The 20004-nt window shown below is 35.2% G+C and overlaps 1 protein-coding gene across 1 annotated transcript; it reads left to right on the forward strand.

Moving 5' to 3' along the window:
* Nucleotides 1–6992: 6992 nt before the first annotated feature.
* ODAM (odontogenic, ameloblast associated) lies at nt 6993–16353 on the forward strand. Its single transcript, XM_049630030.1, has 10 exons — nt 6993–7043; nt 7132–7173; nt 7704–7751; nt 8292–8525; nt 9864–9911; nt 11954–12058; nt 12875–12922; nt 13927–13998; nt 14428–14574; nt 16318–16353. The coding sequence occupies exons 1-10, from the start codon at nt 6993–6995 to the stop codon at nt 16351–16353; spliced, it is 831 nt and encodes a 276-aa protein (XP_049485987.1).
* The last annotated feature ends 3651 nt before the right edge of the window (nt 16354–20004 follow it).

The raw sequence follows: 20004 nt of genomic DNA on the forward strand, positions 1-20004 counted from the left end.
TCTCTCTCTCTCTCTCTCTCTCTCTCAAGCTTGGTCAGAAATACTTTGCAATGATGCGGTGGGGGGGCAAGTTTTGGAAACCATTATATGAAAAGAATAACCAGCAATAATTTCCCATCATGGACTCCATATATAGGGCCTTGGAGTTTTCCCATTTAACCATTTTATGGCCATTATTTCAGATAATATTTGTTCTTATTCAATATACAGTAAAATATATAACAGTAAAAGTCTAATGAAAAGCTTAGTTCTGTATATCAGACCATGGCCTAAGGCACAGAAATAATGACATTCACAATTCAACACATGATAAATGAGAGTAGCACATTAAAGGCTACTTCTCAATACAAATAATCTATTCTCTCTAGTGATTCAGAAGTGGCTAACGTGATGAGGAATTAACACTTGAGGAAATATGATCAAATCTTTAGAACATGTCACTCAAAGGTAATATTTCCATGATTAACAACTTGGTGACTGTCTCAGGTTGAGATCCCCAAAGCAGTCTGAGGTAGAGATTAACATGCAGGAAAATTATTAAGAGTCTTCAGACTTAACATCCATGGAATGGAGGAGAAGGAAGCAGGATCAGCTGCTGTGTCAACAAAGGCTTTAGTCAATCCCAATACAGAATTCTGGATCTGGGTGGTAAGAGGCCTGGCCTTTAGTGGACTAGTTACAGGGTGTTTGTTGGCCCGGGAAGAGAGAAGCCCTTGAGGGAGGCAGGAGAGGCAAATCTTGAAGAGGCTGACTGCTGTTAGCACTCCCAGAAGCTAGGGCAATAAATCCTTCATTTCAGAACGGGGCTCTGGTTGGGACATCACAGCATCCACTACAGAGACAAATACGATTCTGAAAAAGAAGAGTTAGAAACTAAAGAAGAGTTTTTTTCATCAATAATTCCAAAGGACAGGGTAAGGTGAATATGGGTGACCAACTGACCCAACACTGGTAATTCAGACAGAATTATTTCCAAGGTGGAGCAGAATGACAGAATAATATCTAGCAGCACATTTAGCTATATTCGTCTTCATAATCTGAGTCTATTATGTTGAGTGACCCCCAGCATACAATTCCCATTTATAACATTATTTTTCATAAATTTTATACTGATTTTTTCCTACTTCTAATCCTTCTGTCTAACAATTTAGCTCCAATTTCTTTCCTTAATTCTACAATCAGACTTGACACTGAGCCATTTTCCAAACAACAAATATCAGTTCTCCTTTTGGTGTTCAAATAGCAAGCAGGAAAAAAAAAAAGCAGACACTTCTAAAATTGCTAAGGTGTGGACTGAGACATTACTAATAGAGAAACACATAATTACAAATGACCACTCTTTTCTACCAAACTCTTCATGTAAGTTCACCAGAAATGAAGTAACAGACTCTATATTAGAAAAGTGTTTAAACCAAGCCAGAGGTATAATTTTTGTTTGGAATATGAAAGACACTGCATTAATAATTTTGTTGTATTATAATATGCCTATATAACAGAATAAATTTCTAGAAAGAAGAGTAATTTATTAAACAATATAATGTCTCTTCATCAAATACTTCAATGACTTTCCATATCTGTCAGTGCTGTAAGTAACATTTAATCTCACTCTGTAAGTGTATCTTTGGAATTTCCAAGTCATAAGAATTTTCATACAATTGTTCAACAAATACTTGAGTATTTATTATGGGCCCGACACTACTCTAGGCACTGAGATAAAGAAGTTAAAAAAAAAAGATTCTGCTGTAATGGAATTATATTCTAGTAATGGAATGTAAAAAATAAAAACAAATAATTATTAATACTACTAAAAAGAATAAATAAATAAGTAAACAAATTATCAGTTATGAAACAGTGATACAGCCTTTGCAGAGAATTTAAGTAGGGTGATATGACAGAGGTGGCTTCTCTAGATTGGGTAGTCTGGGAACATCCTTTTGTAGGATGACTTCTAAGCTGAATGATAAGAAGACTCTGGGTCCTCAGTGATCAAAGAGACAGCATTCTGGGCGTAGAAAACAACTAAGGCCTTGAGGCAGGAATAGATTTTACATGTTCAAACTTCAGAGAGAAAACTAGCATTGATGGAGCTTGGTGAACAAGGACTGACCTGAGAAGCAGTCAAGTAGGGGAACAAGGCAAGAGTCAGATCACTGGACAGTTTGTAAACCAGGAAAGGTGGAAGAAAAGGAAATAAATGGAGTAGGAGACAAAAGAAGAAATGAGTAAATATATAGAAGAAGTCAAGGAAAAGGAAGTGAAGAAGAAAAAAGGAAGACAAGACAGCAAAATTTGGAGCCATAAAATACCAGTGCTGTCAGAAAGCATAAAATCTTGTTAAGGAGATACACTCTTAATGTAACAAAATAGAAAAAGAAGACAATCAACACAATTCTGAGGGAGAATTAAGTCAGACTGGTCTGACTACTGCCCTTGACCGCAACATTAACAAGAAGCCCCATGACCACAGTGTGGGCTTGGCTAGATGTCAGGGGGGAAAAGCCAGAAATCACCCAAAGACCCTAATCTTAAGTTACTAAAACTACAATATTTTTATTAAAATGGAGTTTGTTTCTGAGAAGTTATCATACAGAAACCAGTTTAGTGCCAGACAAAAAGAAGAAACAGATACATGGGTCATGAAAGTAGTTGTCTGAAATTTACAAAGAGCAAAGGACACAAATAAATATGATAGTAGTTCAGCAGAAAAAGAAACCATTTCAGGTTAGAGGACAAAAGAAGTGCTTTTCAGAAAAGGTGAGTGTTGATTATGCCCAAACCAGGATGGGGTGTGTTTGAGACAATGTGCCTCCCACAGAATGCTCTACAGGCTACACTTTATGGAATTACAGTCAGTTGATAGTTTTGTAGCCCAAGCTTAATTGTATAGTGGCTTCTCAATTACTCTGAACCTCCTGGGCCCTTTTTTGAAAAGAAGAAGTATATATAACCTTATTTTTCTTAATATCTCTATTCCTGAACAAGTTAATCCTGGAAATTATATTTTATAGACATAATTCACATGCATGTACCTATAAATCTGAAATATAATAAATTTAGACTCATATTATCAAGCCAAAGTCATTAAGCTAGAATGTATTGGCATAGTGGGCAGGTGATGATTAATATCCAGTAATGTACACTATTAAACAGAAGGGGGCACTTCAGTAAGGTCTCATAGAAGTTAGAAGTAAGCACTCTACTATGTAATAGAAAAGATATGTTGACAGCTTGCTTATCCTCTGTATTTACTGTACAAATTAATAACGAAGTAATTGTTAGAGTCACCAGTTACCTTGATTGAACTGAGATTCATTATTCAACTCTGGCAATAAATGAAAATACTCACTTTTATCATTTATTATTTTGTTATTGTTGTTGTTAATTATCTTTGGAATTGTGCTGTCTCTCTTCTCCCTGGTTAGGCAGCTTGGTGATTTGGAAAGACTACTTGATTAATAATCAAAAGACCAGTATACTGGCCATTATTCTGGAAATCCTTTGATAGTAGAAAACTAACAGTAATTTCCATGAAGCAGAAATCATGTCTGTTTTATTAGTACTAAGTTCTCAAAACCCAATAAGGACATGGATATAGAAGTTATACAATAAACGTGTGTTGTATGAATAAATGAATGAATGAAGTTGCTGAACCTTGTGCCTCAGCTTTCTCACTGAAATGTGGCAATGATATAAGTATCCTGTTTACCTTGATATGTCATTAGAAGCTCCTAGAAAATTATAACTCAAATACAAGAAAATTATTTTATTATAAGCAGTGCTAAAATTCAAACTCTATTCTCTTGATGTGCAGAATACTGATTTACTTCACCATGGCTCTCTGTCAACCTCTTAACTGATTTTTCAGGTTGGTTTAAGGGAAAGGAAAGCAGAGATAACATTTTGAAAGGACTAATATATAAGCCATTGTTATTTGTGCTTCACCATCTACGTTATTGGAACAGAGTAAGGGTACGGATCATTTTAATGGTACATAATCCAACAGTCATATGTACTTGGCACTGATGTGTGTTTTTGTACTTTTATTTGAATAAAAGGGTATCTGGTGTTCTGGTCATCAAACTAAAACAAAGTAATGAAGTCACAGTCACAATCTCTGGCTCAGGATATCCTCATTGTAAGGTTTCCTCAACTTAAGGTCCCTGTACCTTAATCCATAAAGACTGACATTGCTCTGGATGTGTATCACCTTTTTCTTCTTTGAATAAAAGAACCTATTTATTTCACAAAGTCAATGGAATAGCTACTGGGTGAATGGACCAAAAAAAATGAATAAGTTCAACATAGCTCAATGTAAAAAAGAGACACAGACAATATCCACACTATGGTGTGGTAAGAATTAAATGAGAACCCCTTGCTACTTTCCCTCCTGCCCAGAGATAACTTTGCCACCAATGATATAGGGAGGTATCAGGTAGGAAAGTATAACCTGCTCTTTTCTACTTCAATTTGTTGTATAACTGGAGAGTTTCAACTGCTTTGCTTTAGAATACTCAAGTATGGAAAATAAAAATAAAAACAAAAAGAAAACAATAACAGAAATTTCCTTCCAACTGCCTTCACATTTAAGGAATGTAGCTAGTTGAAACTATTCATCATCAAGCTGATTTTTACATTGACTATATTTTGGCTCTGTGATACAGTCCCTAACTTTTCCAGTGCTGGGCCCTGACAACTTTCTGGCTCGGTAGTAGTGTTAGCTGCCTAAGACCCCAACAATGCAACAGAAAACCTCTGAGACTGAGACCTTAATGGTGTACTAAATTTAATTTGACAATATTCAGAATAGACCAAGGTCATTAATTGGAAGTATGTCATCAGACAATTTAGAGCCATCTATCTAGTTCACCCACCCACCCAAATACTGGATTTTCCAGGCAACAACTGGTTACATTAACCACCAAGCTCTAGTTAAATCTGCATCAACATCTGGGGCAGTCTAAATATTTGGCTAATCTAAAAGGAAACTTTTGTAAATCTTGGGAAAGTTCCTTTCTAACAGATAGAAAATCCTAGTTGTGGCTTCTCTGCTTTAGTAAAGGAAGGGGTCTTGTTACCTTTACTATTTTTTTCCCTTGTAGCTTTTCTTTTTTCTTTTTTCTTTTTTTTTTTTTTGGCTATATAAAAAATGGCATATTTTTCAGCATTAATGAACCATGCAAATTCAAGAAGTGTCTCATCCTGCTAAGAAATAAAAATTCATTGAAAGGTAATAATGTTGTTTTCCTGCATGATAGCTACCATTAGTTATTCAAGATTAAGTTAGCAAAAGAACTCTTCCAATGGAAATTAACTGATAATACATTATGGCAATGCTTATGATCTTGGACTGTCTACTAGAAGAGGGTCAATACTAACAGCAAAGAAAAACAAGACAAATGCAAAACACATTATGAAGAAAATTTAAGTAACAATGAAGTATGGATCATAACAGTTGTATTTTGAATGCTAAAATCATATTTAGCAAAAGGGATGTTTTAAAACACAAAACATTCACCATTTATTTTTAAAATGTAGGCCATCATGCTTCATATTTATTAAATTACTTATTCCAAGGAACATGATCACATGGGTCATAGATGTGTCATAGATACATAGAAATTAGTAATGATTTTAGGATTTCATTCTGTAGGTAAATGGAGATATACTGATATTTTCAAGGTTGAACCTAAATAAAATTAGTTCATATTTACTCAGTCCAACACTGAAGAACCAGAGAATCTTAACTGCCTCTGAGTAGGTTTTGGATTTTTATCTTTTAGACCTCTTACATCTAGTAATTCTGTATTTTACTCTTGAAATAAAAAATAATCACCCATTAATCCTTGAATAAAGGCCTAAATGCTACTCTATTACTGTATCCATTTTAAGATGATAAATGGAGCAGAATGAAATTATTCTAGAAGATGTAGTCATAACCAAAGCAGAAGCTAGGAATGATCACAGGGAAACATTTGTCAGAGGATAATTTAAGGACATTACTAAAAGTGTGGGAATCCCATGTACTACCTTGATGATTAGGAAAGTGGTTATTAGCTAAGCCATTGTCTGAAACCCACTAAATCACTAGTCCCTTTGAAAAATGATTGGTCATTCTTTTCTAAAGATGGGTTTTTAAATTTAAGAGAAGCTTCAAGCAGCAGAGCTGAAAGATAAAAAGAACACAGATCTTGCATGGGTTTAGATTTCTCTTCTTAGGCAAAGGATTAAGGTAAGATACCAAAATATTTGCTTTCATAATTTTAAGGGCCCAAATCAGTCAACTCCTGTAGAATAAACTACCAGGGTCACCCTAAATGCTTATGTAGGTCAGTAATTTGAATTAGGGCAGGAGTTTTTACATCTGGAGGACAAGATATAATATGCTTCCATGCGTTACACTATAAATCAATATTACAGTTTTATTTGATAATCTTTCCCCAAATTAGAAAAATATTGACTCAGTTGCCTAGTTTTAAGATACTTTAATGTCATTAGATTTTTAAATGAACTTTTATCTGTTATTAGACTGCTATTGTCAGATATTTATTGTAGTATTTTTACTACTACATTAAACAGACATTAAAATTATCTTTATCATAAAGACCTACTGATGGGCCTCTCATGGGCCTACTGATGGGCCTCCCATCCCCTTAAGTACAAAACATCGCAAGGGAGGATGCCACCTTGTTCTTTAACTCATTCAACTACATCACATGCCACCAAATGAACGATTTGGTCAAGCTAAGAGGAGAAGCAAACAATTCTGGTTTTTATAAAGAGCTGCTCTGAGAAAAAGAATAAGGTCTGTTATAGATATTTATAAGTATGCCTTTTTTATTTTAAATCCTAATATATAAGTAAATACTATAGAATTCACCCAACCACTCCTCTGATGGAACAATACTAACAAATTATTGTTATCATGATTTTTACACAGAGGTTCTCTTTAAAGGTCAATTTTACAACTTATTTTCTAGCTATTTCATCTGAAAATGAAAACTATAATTCTTCTTGGGCTTCTGGGAGCCACAATGTCAGCCCCAGTAAGTGATCTTATGGTATAACTAAAACCATTGTGGGGAACCTTTAACAAATCCTTCTTTCACCATTTGTTTGTTGTTTATTTTTTAGCTTATCCCACAGCGCCTTATGTCTGCAAGCAACAGCAATGAGGTTAGTTGAAATACTTACAACGATCTCTCCATCTTGGTTGTTTCTTTCTATGGAAACCCAGTAGAGTAGAGATAAAAGCCTTCATTAATTTACCCTGCATGCCTATCCATTAGCTCTTATATCCAAATACATTTCCAATACTGATGTTTATTGGGTGTACCAGGTTATTTCTAGAATATCATTTTGCTCCCCTGTTTGACAGTAAACTCTTTAAAGGCAGAGATAGTATGTCATATATATTTTTATTCTAATAGCACCTAATACAGATGTGTATAGGAGTTTAAGAGCATAAAGTGAGTGGCTAGCCCACTGGAATGGGCTGAAGTTTTGCAAGTTTATACACAGCAGGGGAGAGGTGGTTAAATCCTAATCTCTAATCACAGTAATTTAGCATAAGCTTAGTGAGAAAACACCACTAGCAGGAAACGGATCAGTCAGCTCTGACTTGTTCTTTATTTGTAGTAAACATCGTTCTTAATCGTTTTAGCATGTGTAATAATCTGGTTTTCATATTATCTTTCCTTTTCTAGTTACTTCTGAATCTTAATACTGCTCAGCTTCAGCCACTACAGTTTCAGGTACCTCTTTGATTATTCTAAGAAGATTTGCCTATGACATTTTTTTACAGTAGTTTGTATGAGGACAAAATGTTTTCTGATTTCATTTCTGAAATCTCAATTATCAAGGTTATGGATTCATCCCATATATTCTAATGACCTTTGTTTGAAGACAAAAGTAAAAGCTGTAATCTGATTAAGATTTATTTACTGAGAACTTGACACATACCAGACACAAATTCTCACAACTATGAGATAGTTAAATTAACTATTTACACAAAGTCATACTCAGTTGAGGAAGATTTACAACCAGTCTGGCAACTGCAGAAACCATACCCTTCATCCACCTCACTCTGCCCCATATTTTTTATGATCTCTGGGAATTCAGCATTGGTCATGCTATTTGCACAGCTCATAATGTCCTAAAATGCTGTCCTTTTTTATAATGCTGCAGTAGAATTGCAGAAATCGTTTACATTTTGTCCTTTTCTTGCTCAGGACTGATTTTAAATTCTTTCTGAAATGAAAGAGAAATTCTTCCTTTCTTTCATGTCCTCCCAGGGCCCATTTAATTCATGGATTCCTCCTTTCTCTGGGATTCTACAACAGCAGCAGCAAGCTCAAATTCCAGGGCTCTCCCAATTCTCTTTATCAGCTTTTGACCGGTTGGCTGGACTGTTCCCAAATCAGACACCTTTCCCAGGATGGGTCAGTTTTGCCCAGGGATCTCAGGTGGGACAGCTGGACCCCTCACAGCCTCAAACATCACCACAGACCCAACAGGGCTCTAATCATGTAAGTAGAGCCTCTCCCATATTATTCTTTGGAGAGGTAACTCACTTTGAATGTGAAAATGAATTATGAATCAGCTTTAAAATAAGACAGGAGCAGGGTGCCTGTGTGACTCAGTCAATTAAACGTCTGACTCTTGATTCCAGCTCAGGTCATGATCTCTCTCTCTCCCCTGCTCATTCTCTATCTCTTAAAAACAAAATCCAAACAAACAAACAAAAAACAAGACAGGAGTTCTTTAAAATAAGACAGGGGTTACTGAGAGAGAATTCTTTCTCATAATTTTCTCTACCATCACTGGAAGTACTTCCCTATCTTTTCTGATTTCTCACATGAAAAAAAAAAGCTATTTAAATCAGCTATTATATCACAGTCACAAATCAAAAGTGATAAAACAAGTCTTAGAAAAGATAATTAGAGAAATTTCATCTTTAAAAAAGAAACAATTTTCATTAATGACATACACATAATAGATACCCTTTTGTTGTCACAGAATTCTTGTATATAAATTACACATGTAGTGGCTAGGTCTAAGAAAAACAGCTCCGGAATTTTATGTTAAAAAGTCGAGTACAGGGGTGCCTGGGTGACTCAGTTGGTTAACCATCTGACATTTTTTAATGTTTTATTCATTTTGAGAGAGAGAGAGAGAGACAGTGTGAGTGGGATAGGGCAGAGAAAGAGAGAGATACAGAGTCCAGAGCAGACTGCAAGCTCTGAGTTTCAGTCAGCACAGAGCCTGATGCAGGCCTCGAACTCACCAAGCATGAGATTATGACCTGAGCCAAAGTTGGCCACCTAACCGACTTAGCTACCCAGGAGCCTCAAACATCTGAATCTTGATTCTGGCTCAGGTCATGATCTCATGGTTTGTGGGACTGAGTCCTGCATCTGGCTGTACACTACAGCACAGAGTCTGCTTGCGATTCTCTCTCAATCTCTCTCTCTATGCCCCTCCTCTGCTCATGTGTGTCCGCTCACAAGTGTGCATCCTCTCTCTCTCTCTCTCTCTCTCTCTCTCTCTCTCTTTCTCTCTCTCTCAAAATAAATAAGTAAACATCTAAAAAATATATCTTTAAGGGCACCTGGTTAGCTCAGTCAGTTAAGCATCCAACTTCTGCTCAGGTCATGATCTCCTGGTTTGTGAGTTCACACCCATCAGGCTCTGTGCTGATAGCTCAGAGCCTGGAGCTTGCTTTGGATTCTGTGTCTCCCTCTCTTGTCCCCCCTCCCCCGCTTGCACTCTGTCTCTCTCTCTCTCTTTCAAAAATAATCATTAAAAATATTTTTTAAATATATTTTCAAATGTCAAGTATAATTTTTTATACCTTTTTTCGGCAGGTTATGCCCTATGTGTTCTCCTTCAAAATGCCTCAAGAGCAAGCACAGGTAAATAAATGGAATACTGTCACTCCTACAGACAGATGGCTATATATACTCTCCACCTAATGCTTTCTTTTATATTTGTAGCTCTGACTCCTATAGCAGGGCTATGAAACTTATACAATTATCTCTGTCTAGTGCCACCATTGCTGGGATTGCATCAGTTTGTTAATTTTAGGCTTACATAATAACTCCTGAAGGAAGAACAGCTAAGGAGATTCCCGAGTTTCCAGGGCATTAGTGTATTGGGAATAAAGGAGCTCACCAAGCCATAAGTCACATTCCCTCTGCATGGCATTTGTACTGGCATTTGGGAACTAAAAAAATACTGTAGGCTTTTTCCAACCCTGAATTTTGTTTTAGAGGTAGGTGTGTTAAATTGATAAATTATGATATGATGAAGAGATAAAAAACGCTTACCATGTTATTTGGCAGTATGGCACTCTGCTCAAAATATTTCCAGGTTCTTGCGTGTATTTTCAATTTAACTTCATATTACAATCAAATGGTGATTTCTATTAAATAAGAGATCTTAAAAAATGAATGCCAACTAGTATAATCATTAGAGTAATACGAAAAACCCTCTTAAGATTAGTTTAATTAATTTTATAATAAACTAGGTTCAAAGAAATAGGGACATAGATAAATTATTCACCAGCAGAAAACTGACCATTTCATCAAAAGTTACACCACTTGGCTCCCATGTAATCATAATTATGTAATTTTGTCCCACCCTTATCATAAAATAAAAGTTACTTCTAGACATTACCTCATTCTATACTTGGTAAGTGAAACTGCTTCATTTTAAGGATCAGGAAACTAAGTCTTAGTGAGATTAAATTCCCAATCCTAATGGAAGTAAATAGATGACTGGGAATATAATTCTTCATCCTTCTTTTAACCACTAAACCAGTGGCTCTCCACCCTCTGTAATTTTCAAAATTACAAATGCCCAGACCCTGCCCACACCTAATGAATCAAGACCTGATGAGTAGATCCCAAGTATGATTATCTGTTAAAATGCTAAATAGGTGATTTTAACTCGTAGCCAAAAGTAAGAACCACTGCATAAAATGTACTTCTCAAACTACACTTGTTGTTTTTTAACTCTTATATCTATTATTGTCTCTTATTTAATTATGCAGGAAACAAAACAGCATACTAAACTCTATGTACATACTAAGGTCCCCATTTTCTGTAAACAAATATACATGTGTAGACACACACAGATATAAATGGAAGCCAATACATGATAATGTGTGGCATGTTAAACTTGCAGTTAAAGCATTTCCTTGTCTATTTCTGGGTTGCCCAATATTCTAAAAATATATAGGGATTGTCTCAAAATGGCAATTATTAAAGGCAAAACATTCTTGAGAATTCGTTCCTTATCATAGAACTTCTAATACCATATCCTGCGGAATAATGATTCTCAAAAAATATGGAAAATGCTGCTAAACTATTCTCTTCTTAAATATTCGCAAAGTAATTTGTACATGATGTCTGTATATAAAATCTACAGTTTTTATGTAAGGTCCAAGGTGCCATTTTTGAAAATCTTGTTATTTTACTACTTCCTTAATGTGTATGACCAAGCAGTCTTTTTTTTTTAATATGAAATTTATTGTCAAATTGGTTTCCATACAACACCCAGAGCTCATCCCCACAGGTGCCCTCCTCAATCCCCATCACCAACCCTCCCCTCCCTCCAACCTCCCATCAACCCTCAGTTTATTCTCAGTTTTTAAGAGTCTCTTATGGTTTGGGTCTCTCCCTCTCTAACTTTTTTTTTTCCTTTCCCTCCCCCATGGTCTTCTGTTAAGTGTAATCTTAAAGTCCAGCATCATGTGTAATATGAGTTATTTCTAAAGTCTGAGAAGGACTACTTTATGCATATATGCATATATGTGCTTAAAGAAGGGCTACTTTATGCATATATATATATATATATATATCAGCTGTAAAACAATATTGACATTAGAAGACTTTTTTTAAAGACCTATGTGGATCTAATGGAAGCTCTTATGTACTTTTCTGTTTACAAATAGATGTTTCAGTACTATCCAGTCTACATGCTCCTACCTTGGGAACAACCTCAACAGACAGCCACACAGTCACCTCCACAAACAGGACAGCAGCAATTTGAGGAGCAGGTAACTACTATTTGATTGTAATCTGACTAGTTCCTCCTGAGAATAGAGAAGTTATAGTAAATTTTCAGAGAAGAGAATATCTGAGTATATTTACTGCAAAAGTCAACAGCCTAGACTGATGGTGACAAAAAGATATAGTGCGTTCTCCTAACATATCACTAAGATGGAAGTGCTCGAAGCTGAATTTTAAAAAGAACGAAGTCAGTGAGTGGACTTCAGTAAAATCAGAGGCCAAAGGTTGCATCATCTTGGAAAAAATCTTCTAATTTTTTAAAAGTTACCAGCATCCCTCTTGTCATATTTATATGTGGCTATTATTAAAAAATAAATAAATAAATATCCCCCATGACAGACGGCACCTAGGATCACTAGATACAATTAGATAACTTTATATTGAGCTTTGTGGCCCTGCAATACATTTTTGGAATTCTAATGTAATTCCAGGTGGCACATACATAACTAGATTTCTTTTAGTTAGAATGGGGGAAATTTTTAGTAGCTTATCACCACTCTAAAACCAAAACTGGTTTCTCTAGAGAAAACTGAAAATTATGCTTTAAGAGACTGGTAGTAGTAATTCTGAGACGTGTTAATTTAGAGAGAAACGGGAAATTTTAAGCTAGGAATAATACAGTATTAAAAAGATGCTTGGTAATTTATCAATAATTTTTATCACCTAGAAGATATGAACTTTTATTAAAAAAGTATTTAATATAATTATAATACAATATTATATATAATTTTAAGTCGTAATTTATTATAAAATTATGACAAAATCATACAACAAATCTAACACATTTTCCAAAAATCTGACAGATGCCATTCTATACCCAATTTGGATATATTCCAGTACAAGTAGAACCTGTAAGTAATGCACATTTTTCATTAAAAACAAAACTAACTTTTCAAATGACTTGCTTCATGACCTATTAAATCCATCAGTGCCCTTCATCCAAAACCCATCAGGAACACCACCATAGTTGAACAAAATTAGATTTATCTACTCATTGCAACAGCGGAGGACACACATGGGGAACTCTGGGTGTCTTTTTTTCTTAATAAATCTTTTTTTTAAGTTTATTTCTTTATTTTGAGAGAGAGAAAGAGAGCACATGAGCAGGATGGGGCAGAGAGGGAGGGGGAGAGAATATCAAGCTCTGTGCTGTCAGTGCAGAGCCCTACATGGGGCTCCATGCCATAAACCATGAGATCATGACCTGAGCTGAGATCAAAAGTTGGACACTTAACCAACTGAATCACTCAGGCACCCCTGTGGGTGCCTTAATAGGAAGGTGACTCTTCTAGGCTTCTATCAGGTGATTTTGGGGTGACTTCAGGAAGTAATGGTTCACTCTGAATTCGGTATTCTCAAGAAATGATTGATAATTCTACAACTGGTTAATTAAACAATTCTTACCTAGAAGATAAGAACAACAGAGCAAGGCAAAGGCTATGATTCATAAAAAAAGAAGAGTTACTCAGATTATCCAGGATATGAGGATACCTGGTATTTTTGTGGCTAGCATGGTGACCTTGCTTTACACAAGATTACAGAGTGATCTTGTTTTTGTTGTACTTCATCATGTTCAGACATGACCTTGTCTGATGTTGGTATTCTGCAGGGTTGTTAATATTCAACAGAACACCAGAGCCCAGCAGAGAATGTCCAGCAAGCTCCTAACAACACAAGCAGAGTTGTATGTCCCATGTCACGAGTTACTTTTCTCTTTCTCGAATCTAAATGATTATGTTTGTTTTTAAGAAACTGAAATTAAAGAAGTTGAGACGTGTGCTAACTGCCTTGAATGTAAAACCACTATTTTATAGATGAAAAATTTAGGCTTTTTAAAAACTTTCCAATTTTTCAGGTTATACCGGGAGTCCAGCAGCAACTAGCCTTAGATCCCTTCACAGACACAGCTTCTGAAACTGTTGTGATGGTAAGATTCCTCACCACACTGTGCTACCTACCAGAAATCAGCAACTGACAACCTACAGGTTCCCGCACTATTGTGCATTTTAATGAAAACTTTATTATTATTTTTCCATCAACAATTATTCCTCTTTCCACCCATAATCTTATGCCAGTCAAGATTCAATTTATGCAGATTACCAAATATTTACTACTCTATATAAGATACACTCCTAGGTACACTCATTTAAAATCAGGCATCAAGAGACATTCATGTTTGCTGGTATTTATTTATAGTCTTTCTATGATAGATTATAACCTAGAAAAGCAATGAAGTCATTTACTTCTCAAATAAATTCTTTGCCTTGCATCTCAATCCTATTGCTTTATATTCTTCCCAATTTTGACTTCATACTTGAACCGGTAACCACTTAGTTTTCTTTCTAATTCTTCATAGCCAGCAGGAGCACAAAAAGAAATGATAAACTTTAAGCATGCCAACAGAGGACTTTTCATTCCTTCTACTTCACAAAAACCCAGCACTACAAATTATTTTGCTCCTGCTATAGACCCAACTATTACCCCCCAGGTGATGGAAAAGAAGGTAAACAAAGATCCATTTTATGTAAGAAATTGTTATCTAATAGAAAATATAAAGTTAATGTTTATAGGACTTAGTCATGGAAATAATGAGAGAGGTAATGATATAGTAAAATATGTGGTCTTTACCTTGAATAGGGAGGCCAATAATTGATTATTCATAATCAATTAATTAGAATACAATTTAATTTTTATTTAATAAGAAGTTCTTGTGAATGTCCTTTTCTCACTAGGCCAATACTGATTACCAAAAGGAACCATAAGATAGTGTCCTAATCGTTCAGAGTTTTTGGTAAGTATTTGCCAAGAGGCATGCATTAAATACCATGACATACCTTAAATTAAAAGAGAAACAAAAAACTTTCAGGGGAACTAATGAAGAGGTCTTATCAAAAGGGGGGAAGTTAGTGTTTAGACAGTCCTACAAAGCTAATAATTTGGGGGACTTTAGCAATGTTTTTTAAAATAAAAATAAATTTTTGAGAATCATGTATGCCTATGCCATATGTTTGGTATTAACTCTGAAAACATAGGTAGTAAATGTGTAAAAGACATTCTACAAACACAATATAGAATCAGTTCTCCTAAATCATCACTTTGCAAGGTAGAAGTAACTTTGCCAATACATCTGTGTTGGCTTGGAATGAAATAAAGTCTCCAAGGGTTAAAAAAAAATTGCACAATCACATCGAAATTAAAAATTCCATGACTTTTCTATCAAATATAACCTTAATTAATTACCTGTCCTAATGGGCTTGGTTGGCCGAGGCTCATGGGTGTTTGATAGAAGGGCAAGCTGGAACGGCACCAAGAAGTAAAGAGCAGACACTAAAAAGCAAACAATCTGGCCTCAAGGGAAAAGTAAAAGGCAAAGGTTTTTTTGAAATCTCCTCCCTGCTAAGAGTCTTTTCTGATTCCTCCTTCTATGAAAATGAATACTCAGCATTCTTCAGTTGAAAAAAAATCTACAAAAATCCAACCAGAATTGAATAGTTTAGCACCTCTTTAGAAAAGTCACTTTTATAATGTGACATTTTGTACAATGCAACTCAATTCAAGTTATTTAATCAGAAATACTAAAGGATTTCAGTATAGTGTGACCTTTACTCTAGGTGACAACAGTGCCAGAGGTTAAGTTTTCTAACTTTTTGTTAAGCATTTTGGAAAATATCTAGAAAATATTACATAAAACAGTCTATTGGTATTAAAATATACTCCTTTTTTATATAATTTATTGTCAAATTGGTTTCCATACAACACCCAGTGCTCATCCCAACAGGTGCGCTCCTCAATGCCCATCACCCATTTTCCCCTCTCCCCCACTCCCCATCAATCCTTAGTTTGTTCTCAGTATTTAAGAGTCTCTTATGGTTTGCCTCCATCCCTCTGTGTAACTTTTTTCCCCTTCCCCTCCCCCATGGTCTTCTGTTAAAGTTTCTCAAGATCCACATTTGAGTAAAAACATATGGTATCTCTCTTTCTCTGACTGACTTATTTCACTTAGCATAATACTCTTCAGTTCCATCCACGTTGCTACAAACTGCCAGATTTCATTCTTTCTCATTGCCAAGTAGTATTCCATTGTATATATAAACCACATCTTCTTTATCCATTCATCAGGTGATGGACATTTAGGCTCTTTCCATAATATGGCTATTGTTGAAAGTGCTGCTGTAAACATTGGGGTACAAGTGCCCTTATGCATCAGCACTCCGGTATTAAAATATACTCCTATCTTATTTTTCAGAGAAAAAGAAGTGGCGGTGCCTCGGATATCACTTAGGCTATTTGCTTTCTCAATGCTAATACCAGTTCTTTGAAATATATGAAAAACTCTTCTCTTGAATTTCTTTTTACTGACAAATAGCATTGCACTCTTTAAGTAAGTCATAGAAAATAATACAATCATTTAATAAGTCCCGTCTTTACAAAATTATATTTCTTTTCAAATATCCTATCATTGCATAATCTAGAAAGTCACAAGAATGAGAATGAAGCTAGTATCACTGAATCAACCAGATCATTGATTGCACTGACAAAAAATAGCTCTGGAAAATGAGAATAAAGATACACTGTCATTGGATTTGTGAGTGTGGTGATTGTGACTAACGACCTAAAGTGTGTACCTATCTTTGACATATCATCTCATTATTACCCCCAGGCCCATTCAGCCAGACTCCTTCTGATGCACTTCCGCATAGAATCAAAATTATTTAGTGGCAGATATCATGAAGTGCATGCTCCCAATAAGACACAGCTACATAGAGAGGTGGATGTCACCACCTAAAAGGGTAGCTCCCTAGGAAGACGTATGGCGGCTTTGAGGAGGCAGCATCCTGTAAAAACTAGAGCACAGATTTTGGATTTCATCAGATCTGGCTCTCAATGTAGTTTTGAGCCTTTGGCAAGTCACTTAGCCTGAAATTTGTTTTCTCAGGTGTAAAACATAGATAACAATACTTATCTTTCAGAACTTCTGAAGGAAGTACATGAAATAACATAATTAAGATAGCTGGCCATACAAAATATGTTGTAAAACTTTGGTTGGTGTGCATAATTCGTTCCAGAAACATGCTTATAATCCAAAGCACTTGTATATCAAAGCGAATTTCAAGAACCATTGGCTCAGTTGTGACCATGTGAGGTTAGCTGTCACGTGCTACTAGTATTGCAAGACATCGCTCGTTTATCAAGTCAAAATTTATTAGAAATGTTTTCTAGTCTTGCAGAATACTTGAAGAACAAGTTACTCACAATCCAAGGTTTTACTGTACTCAAAAAATGTTAATTTTCTCCCTTTCACCTGTGATTGTGGGAGGACTTCTTACTTATTTTCTCAGCTTTGGAGCTTCAGCTGAAATTCTGAGAAAACAGGAGAACTGACACTTAATATGCTTTACATATTTGTATGTAGGTTTGTGTTGATGTTTGTGAGTATATGCACACAGAAAGAAATCCGAATGTATAAATGAGCAAATGAATGAATGAATGATTATTATGTGTTAGGTGGTTTCAAACAAATTTGATTAGTATCCTAGGCTTTAAACCTGATAAAAAATCCCAGAATCATACCTTTTCCAGAATTTAGTATCATTATGACTCTGGAAACTGCTATTTACCTATGGAAGAGCAACCCAATAATCACCTACTACTTTCCTCTTATATTTCATCCTTTTCCCCTAAATTAGTGAATTGAATGAATGTAATTCTAGGTAACTGACTGACCTCTTGATGTTGGACATGACCTAGAGATTCACACATCCAGGTGTCTGATAAAAGCAGTATTCAGCACTTAGGAACATTGTGTCCCCAAATTCCAAGAGTTCACAAGGTCACTGAAAAAATTACATGAGGTAATTCATGCTGTTTATTTAGAAAACATTATGGAACATAGCACACATTCAACTTGTCATTAAGGAGGAGGAGAAAGGAGATGGTCAGAGACTAAAGAGGAGAGGTAAGCACAACATAGCTACTGTGTTCAAGAGCACAGTGAGGAGAAGCAGAATTCAGGGAAAATGGCAAAACTCTAAGTATCAAACGAAAATCAAGTCAAGAATTTGCAAATCAGGGATTGCAGTAATAAATATTGTGAAAAATATGAGGATTACATAAATACAATATTAACAGATGGAAGCATACAATGGATAAGTATTGCATAAATAAAATCATACAATGTTAAACATTAAGTTACTTTGAGAATGTTTTTATAAAGACATTAACATTAAGCTAAGCATGCTGAAATTATTTATTTATTCTAGGAAATATTAACAGCACCTTATTACTCTGGATAGCTTTAACAGATCCAGTTTAGTGACTTAGCTTAAAAAATAAATTGCCTAATCTGTGACTGTTCAGTATCCAATCTGTTTCAGGAAGATGTTAAGTCATATTAAGGTATTCATGAGCAACAACTATGTTTTAAAATCTGAATAATAGACTTGCTATCAATAAAATATTCTACATTTTCAAAGTACTGCATAAAAGAGCTTTAAACTATACCTTTTTGTCATCAAAGAAGAAGTTATAGTTAATGGAAATATCACCAGAATACAAGCAAAAAACTATACTATAAACTATACTTTGTTTGCTTGCTTGTTTGTTTGTTTAAACCCTACTATCCCAATCTCCCCATCCCAGGCCAGTGAAAAAAAAGTGAAGCAGAGAAGCAGCTCAACCAATTCACTTTGTACTGATTTGAGCAGAAAAATTCTACACAGAATAATTTGTCCAAAATCAGTTCTGCTTAGATTTTATAATTCACAATGGTCTTGTTTGTTTGTTTGTTTTCTTGCTTGCTTTAAATATTTGGGGGGGGGGAGGGGACATCACACTTCTATTCAATTAAGAGAAACATTTTTACAGTCTTGAGGTCTTTTTTTTTTTTTAACACATATCATACCATGAATTCATAGGGAATGGTTTCCAATGTTCATCAAAACTTTCCCTACCAACTTTCTCCTTTTTCCATTGGTTGCTTCCTATCTAAATGTACTACAGCAGCATTAGTTCAAGACTGAAATAGAGAATTCATACATGACCTCACTTTCAACGTTATACCCATAACCCATATCCAATCTATCATCATAGTCTATTATCACTTTTGAATGCATAGATTTTAAGTATGTGGGTTTGATGAGTTTTATTCCCAGACAGACACATATATTTATATGTACATACATAAATGTATGTACCTTGTAGCCACCACCCCTATCAAGACACGGAACATTTCTATCACCCCTGGAAAGTCCTTCCTGCTCTTTTCCAGTCAATCTAGTCTCCCACTCTCATGCTAGGCTACTACTTTAAAATTTGTTTACTTTCTATCTATCTATCTATCTATCTATATTTGCCTATTCTGGAACTGTATATACATTGAATCATATACTATATATTCTTTTGTATCTGAAACCTTTACTCAATATAATGCTTTTGTCATTCATCCATGTTATTGCTTCAGCTGCGTATTTCATTGTATGAATGTAGCAGGTTCTTTATTCATTCTCCTACTGAAGAACATTGGGTTGTTTCCAATTACTGACTATTACAAATAAAGCTGCTATGAATGTTCTTACACAAATTCTATCATGAACATACATTTTCTTTCTCTTTGGTAAATACCAAGAAGGAAAGCAAAATCATAGGGTAAGTGTATGTGATAAGTAACTGATAAGTAGTTTCCAATGTGGCTGTACCATTTTATACTCTGATCAGCAATGTATCAGAATTCCAGTTCCTCTACCTCTGGCCAACATTTACAATCATCATTTGTGTGTGTGTGTGTGTGTGTGTGTGTGTGTGTTTTAACCAATTTCATGAGTTGCTCTCCCTTCAAAGGTTAACCTTCAAAAGTTTGACCTCCATCCCCTTCTCTTTCTCAAAAATTGCTGCATGGACATTGTTGTGATTATTTTTTTGACTTTAGAAAGCATTT

This window comes from Panthera uncia, chromosome B1 (assembly GCF_023721935.1).
Source record: "Panthera uncia isolate 11264 chromosome B1, Puncia_PCG_1.0, whole genome shotgun sequence".
NCBI classification, from domain to species: domain Eukaryota; kingdom Metazoa; phylum Chordata; class Mammalia; order Carnivora; family Felidae; genus Panthera; species Panthera uncia.

Bases quoted from the DNA above. Each gene is read 5' to 3' on its own strand.
- ODAM (XM_049630030.1), top strand. From the start codon at position 6,993: ATGAAAACTATAATTCTTCTTGGGCTTCTGGGAGCCACAATGTCAGCC. The intron at 12,059-12,874 runs GTAACTACTATT...AAAATCTGACAG, and splicing joins AGCAGCAATTTGAGGAGCAG to ATGCCATTCTATACCCAATT. The intron at 12,923-13,926 runs GTAAGTAATGCA...CCAATTTTTCAG, and splicing joins TTCCAGTACAAGTAGAACCT to GTTATACCGGGAGTCCAGCA.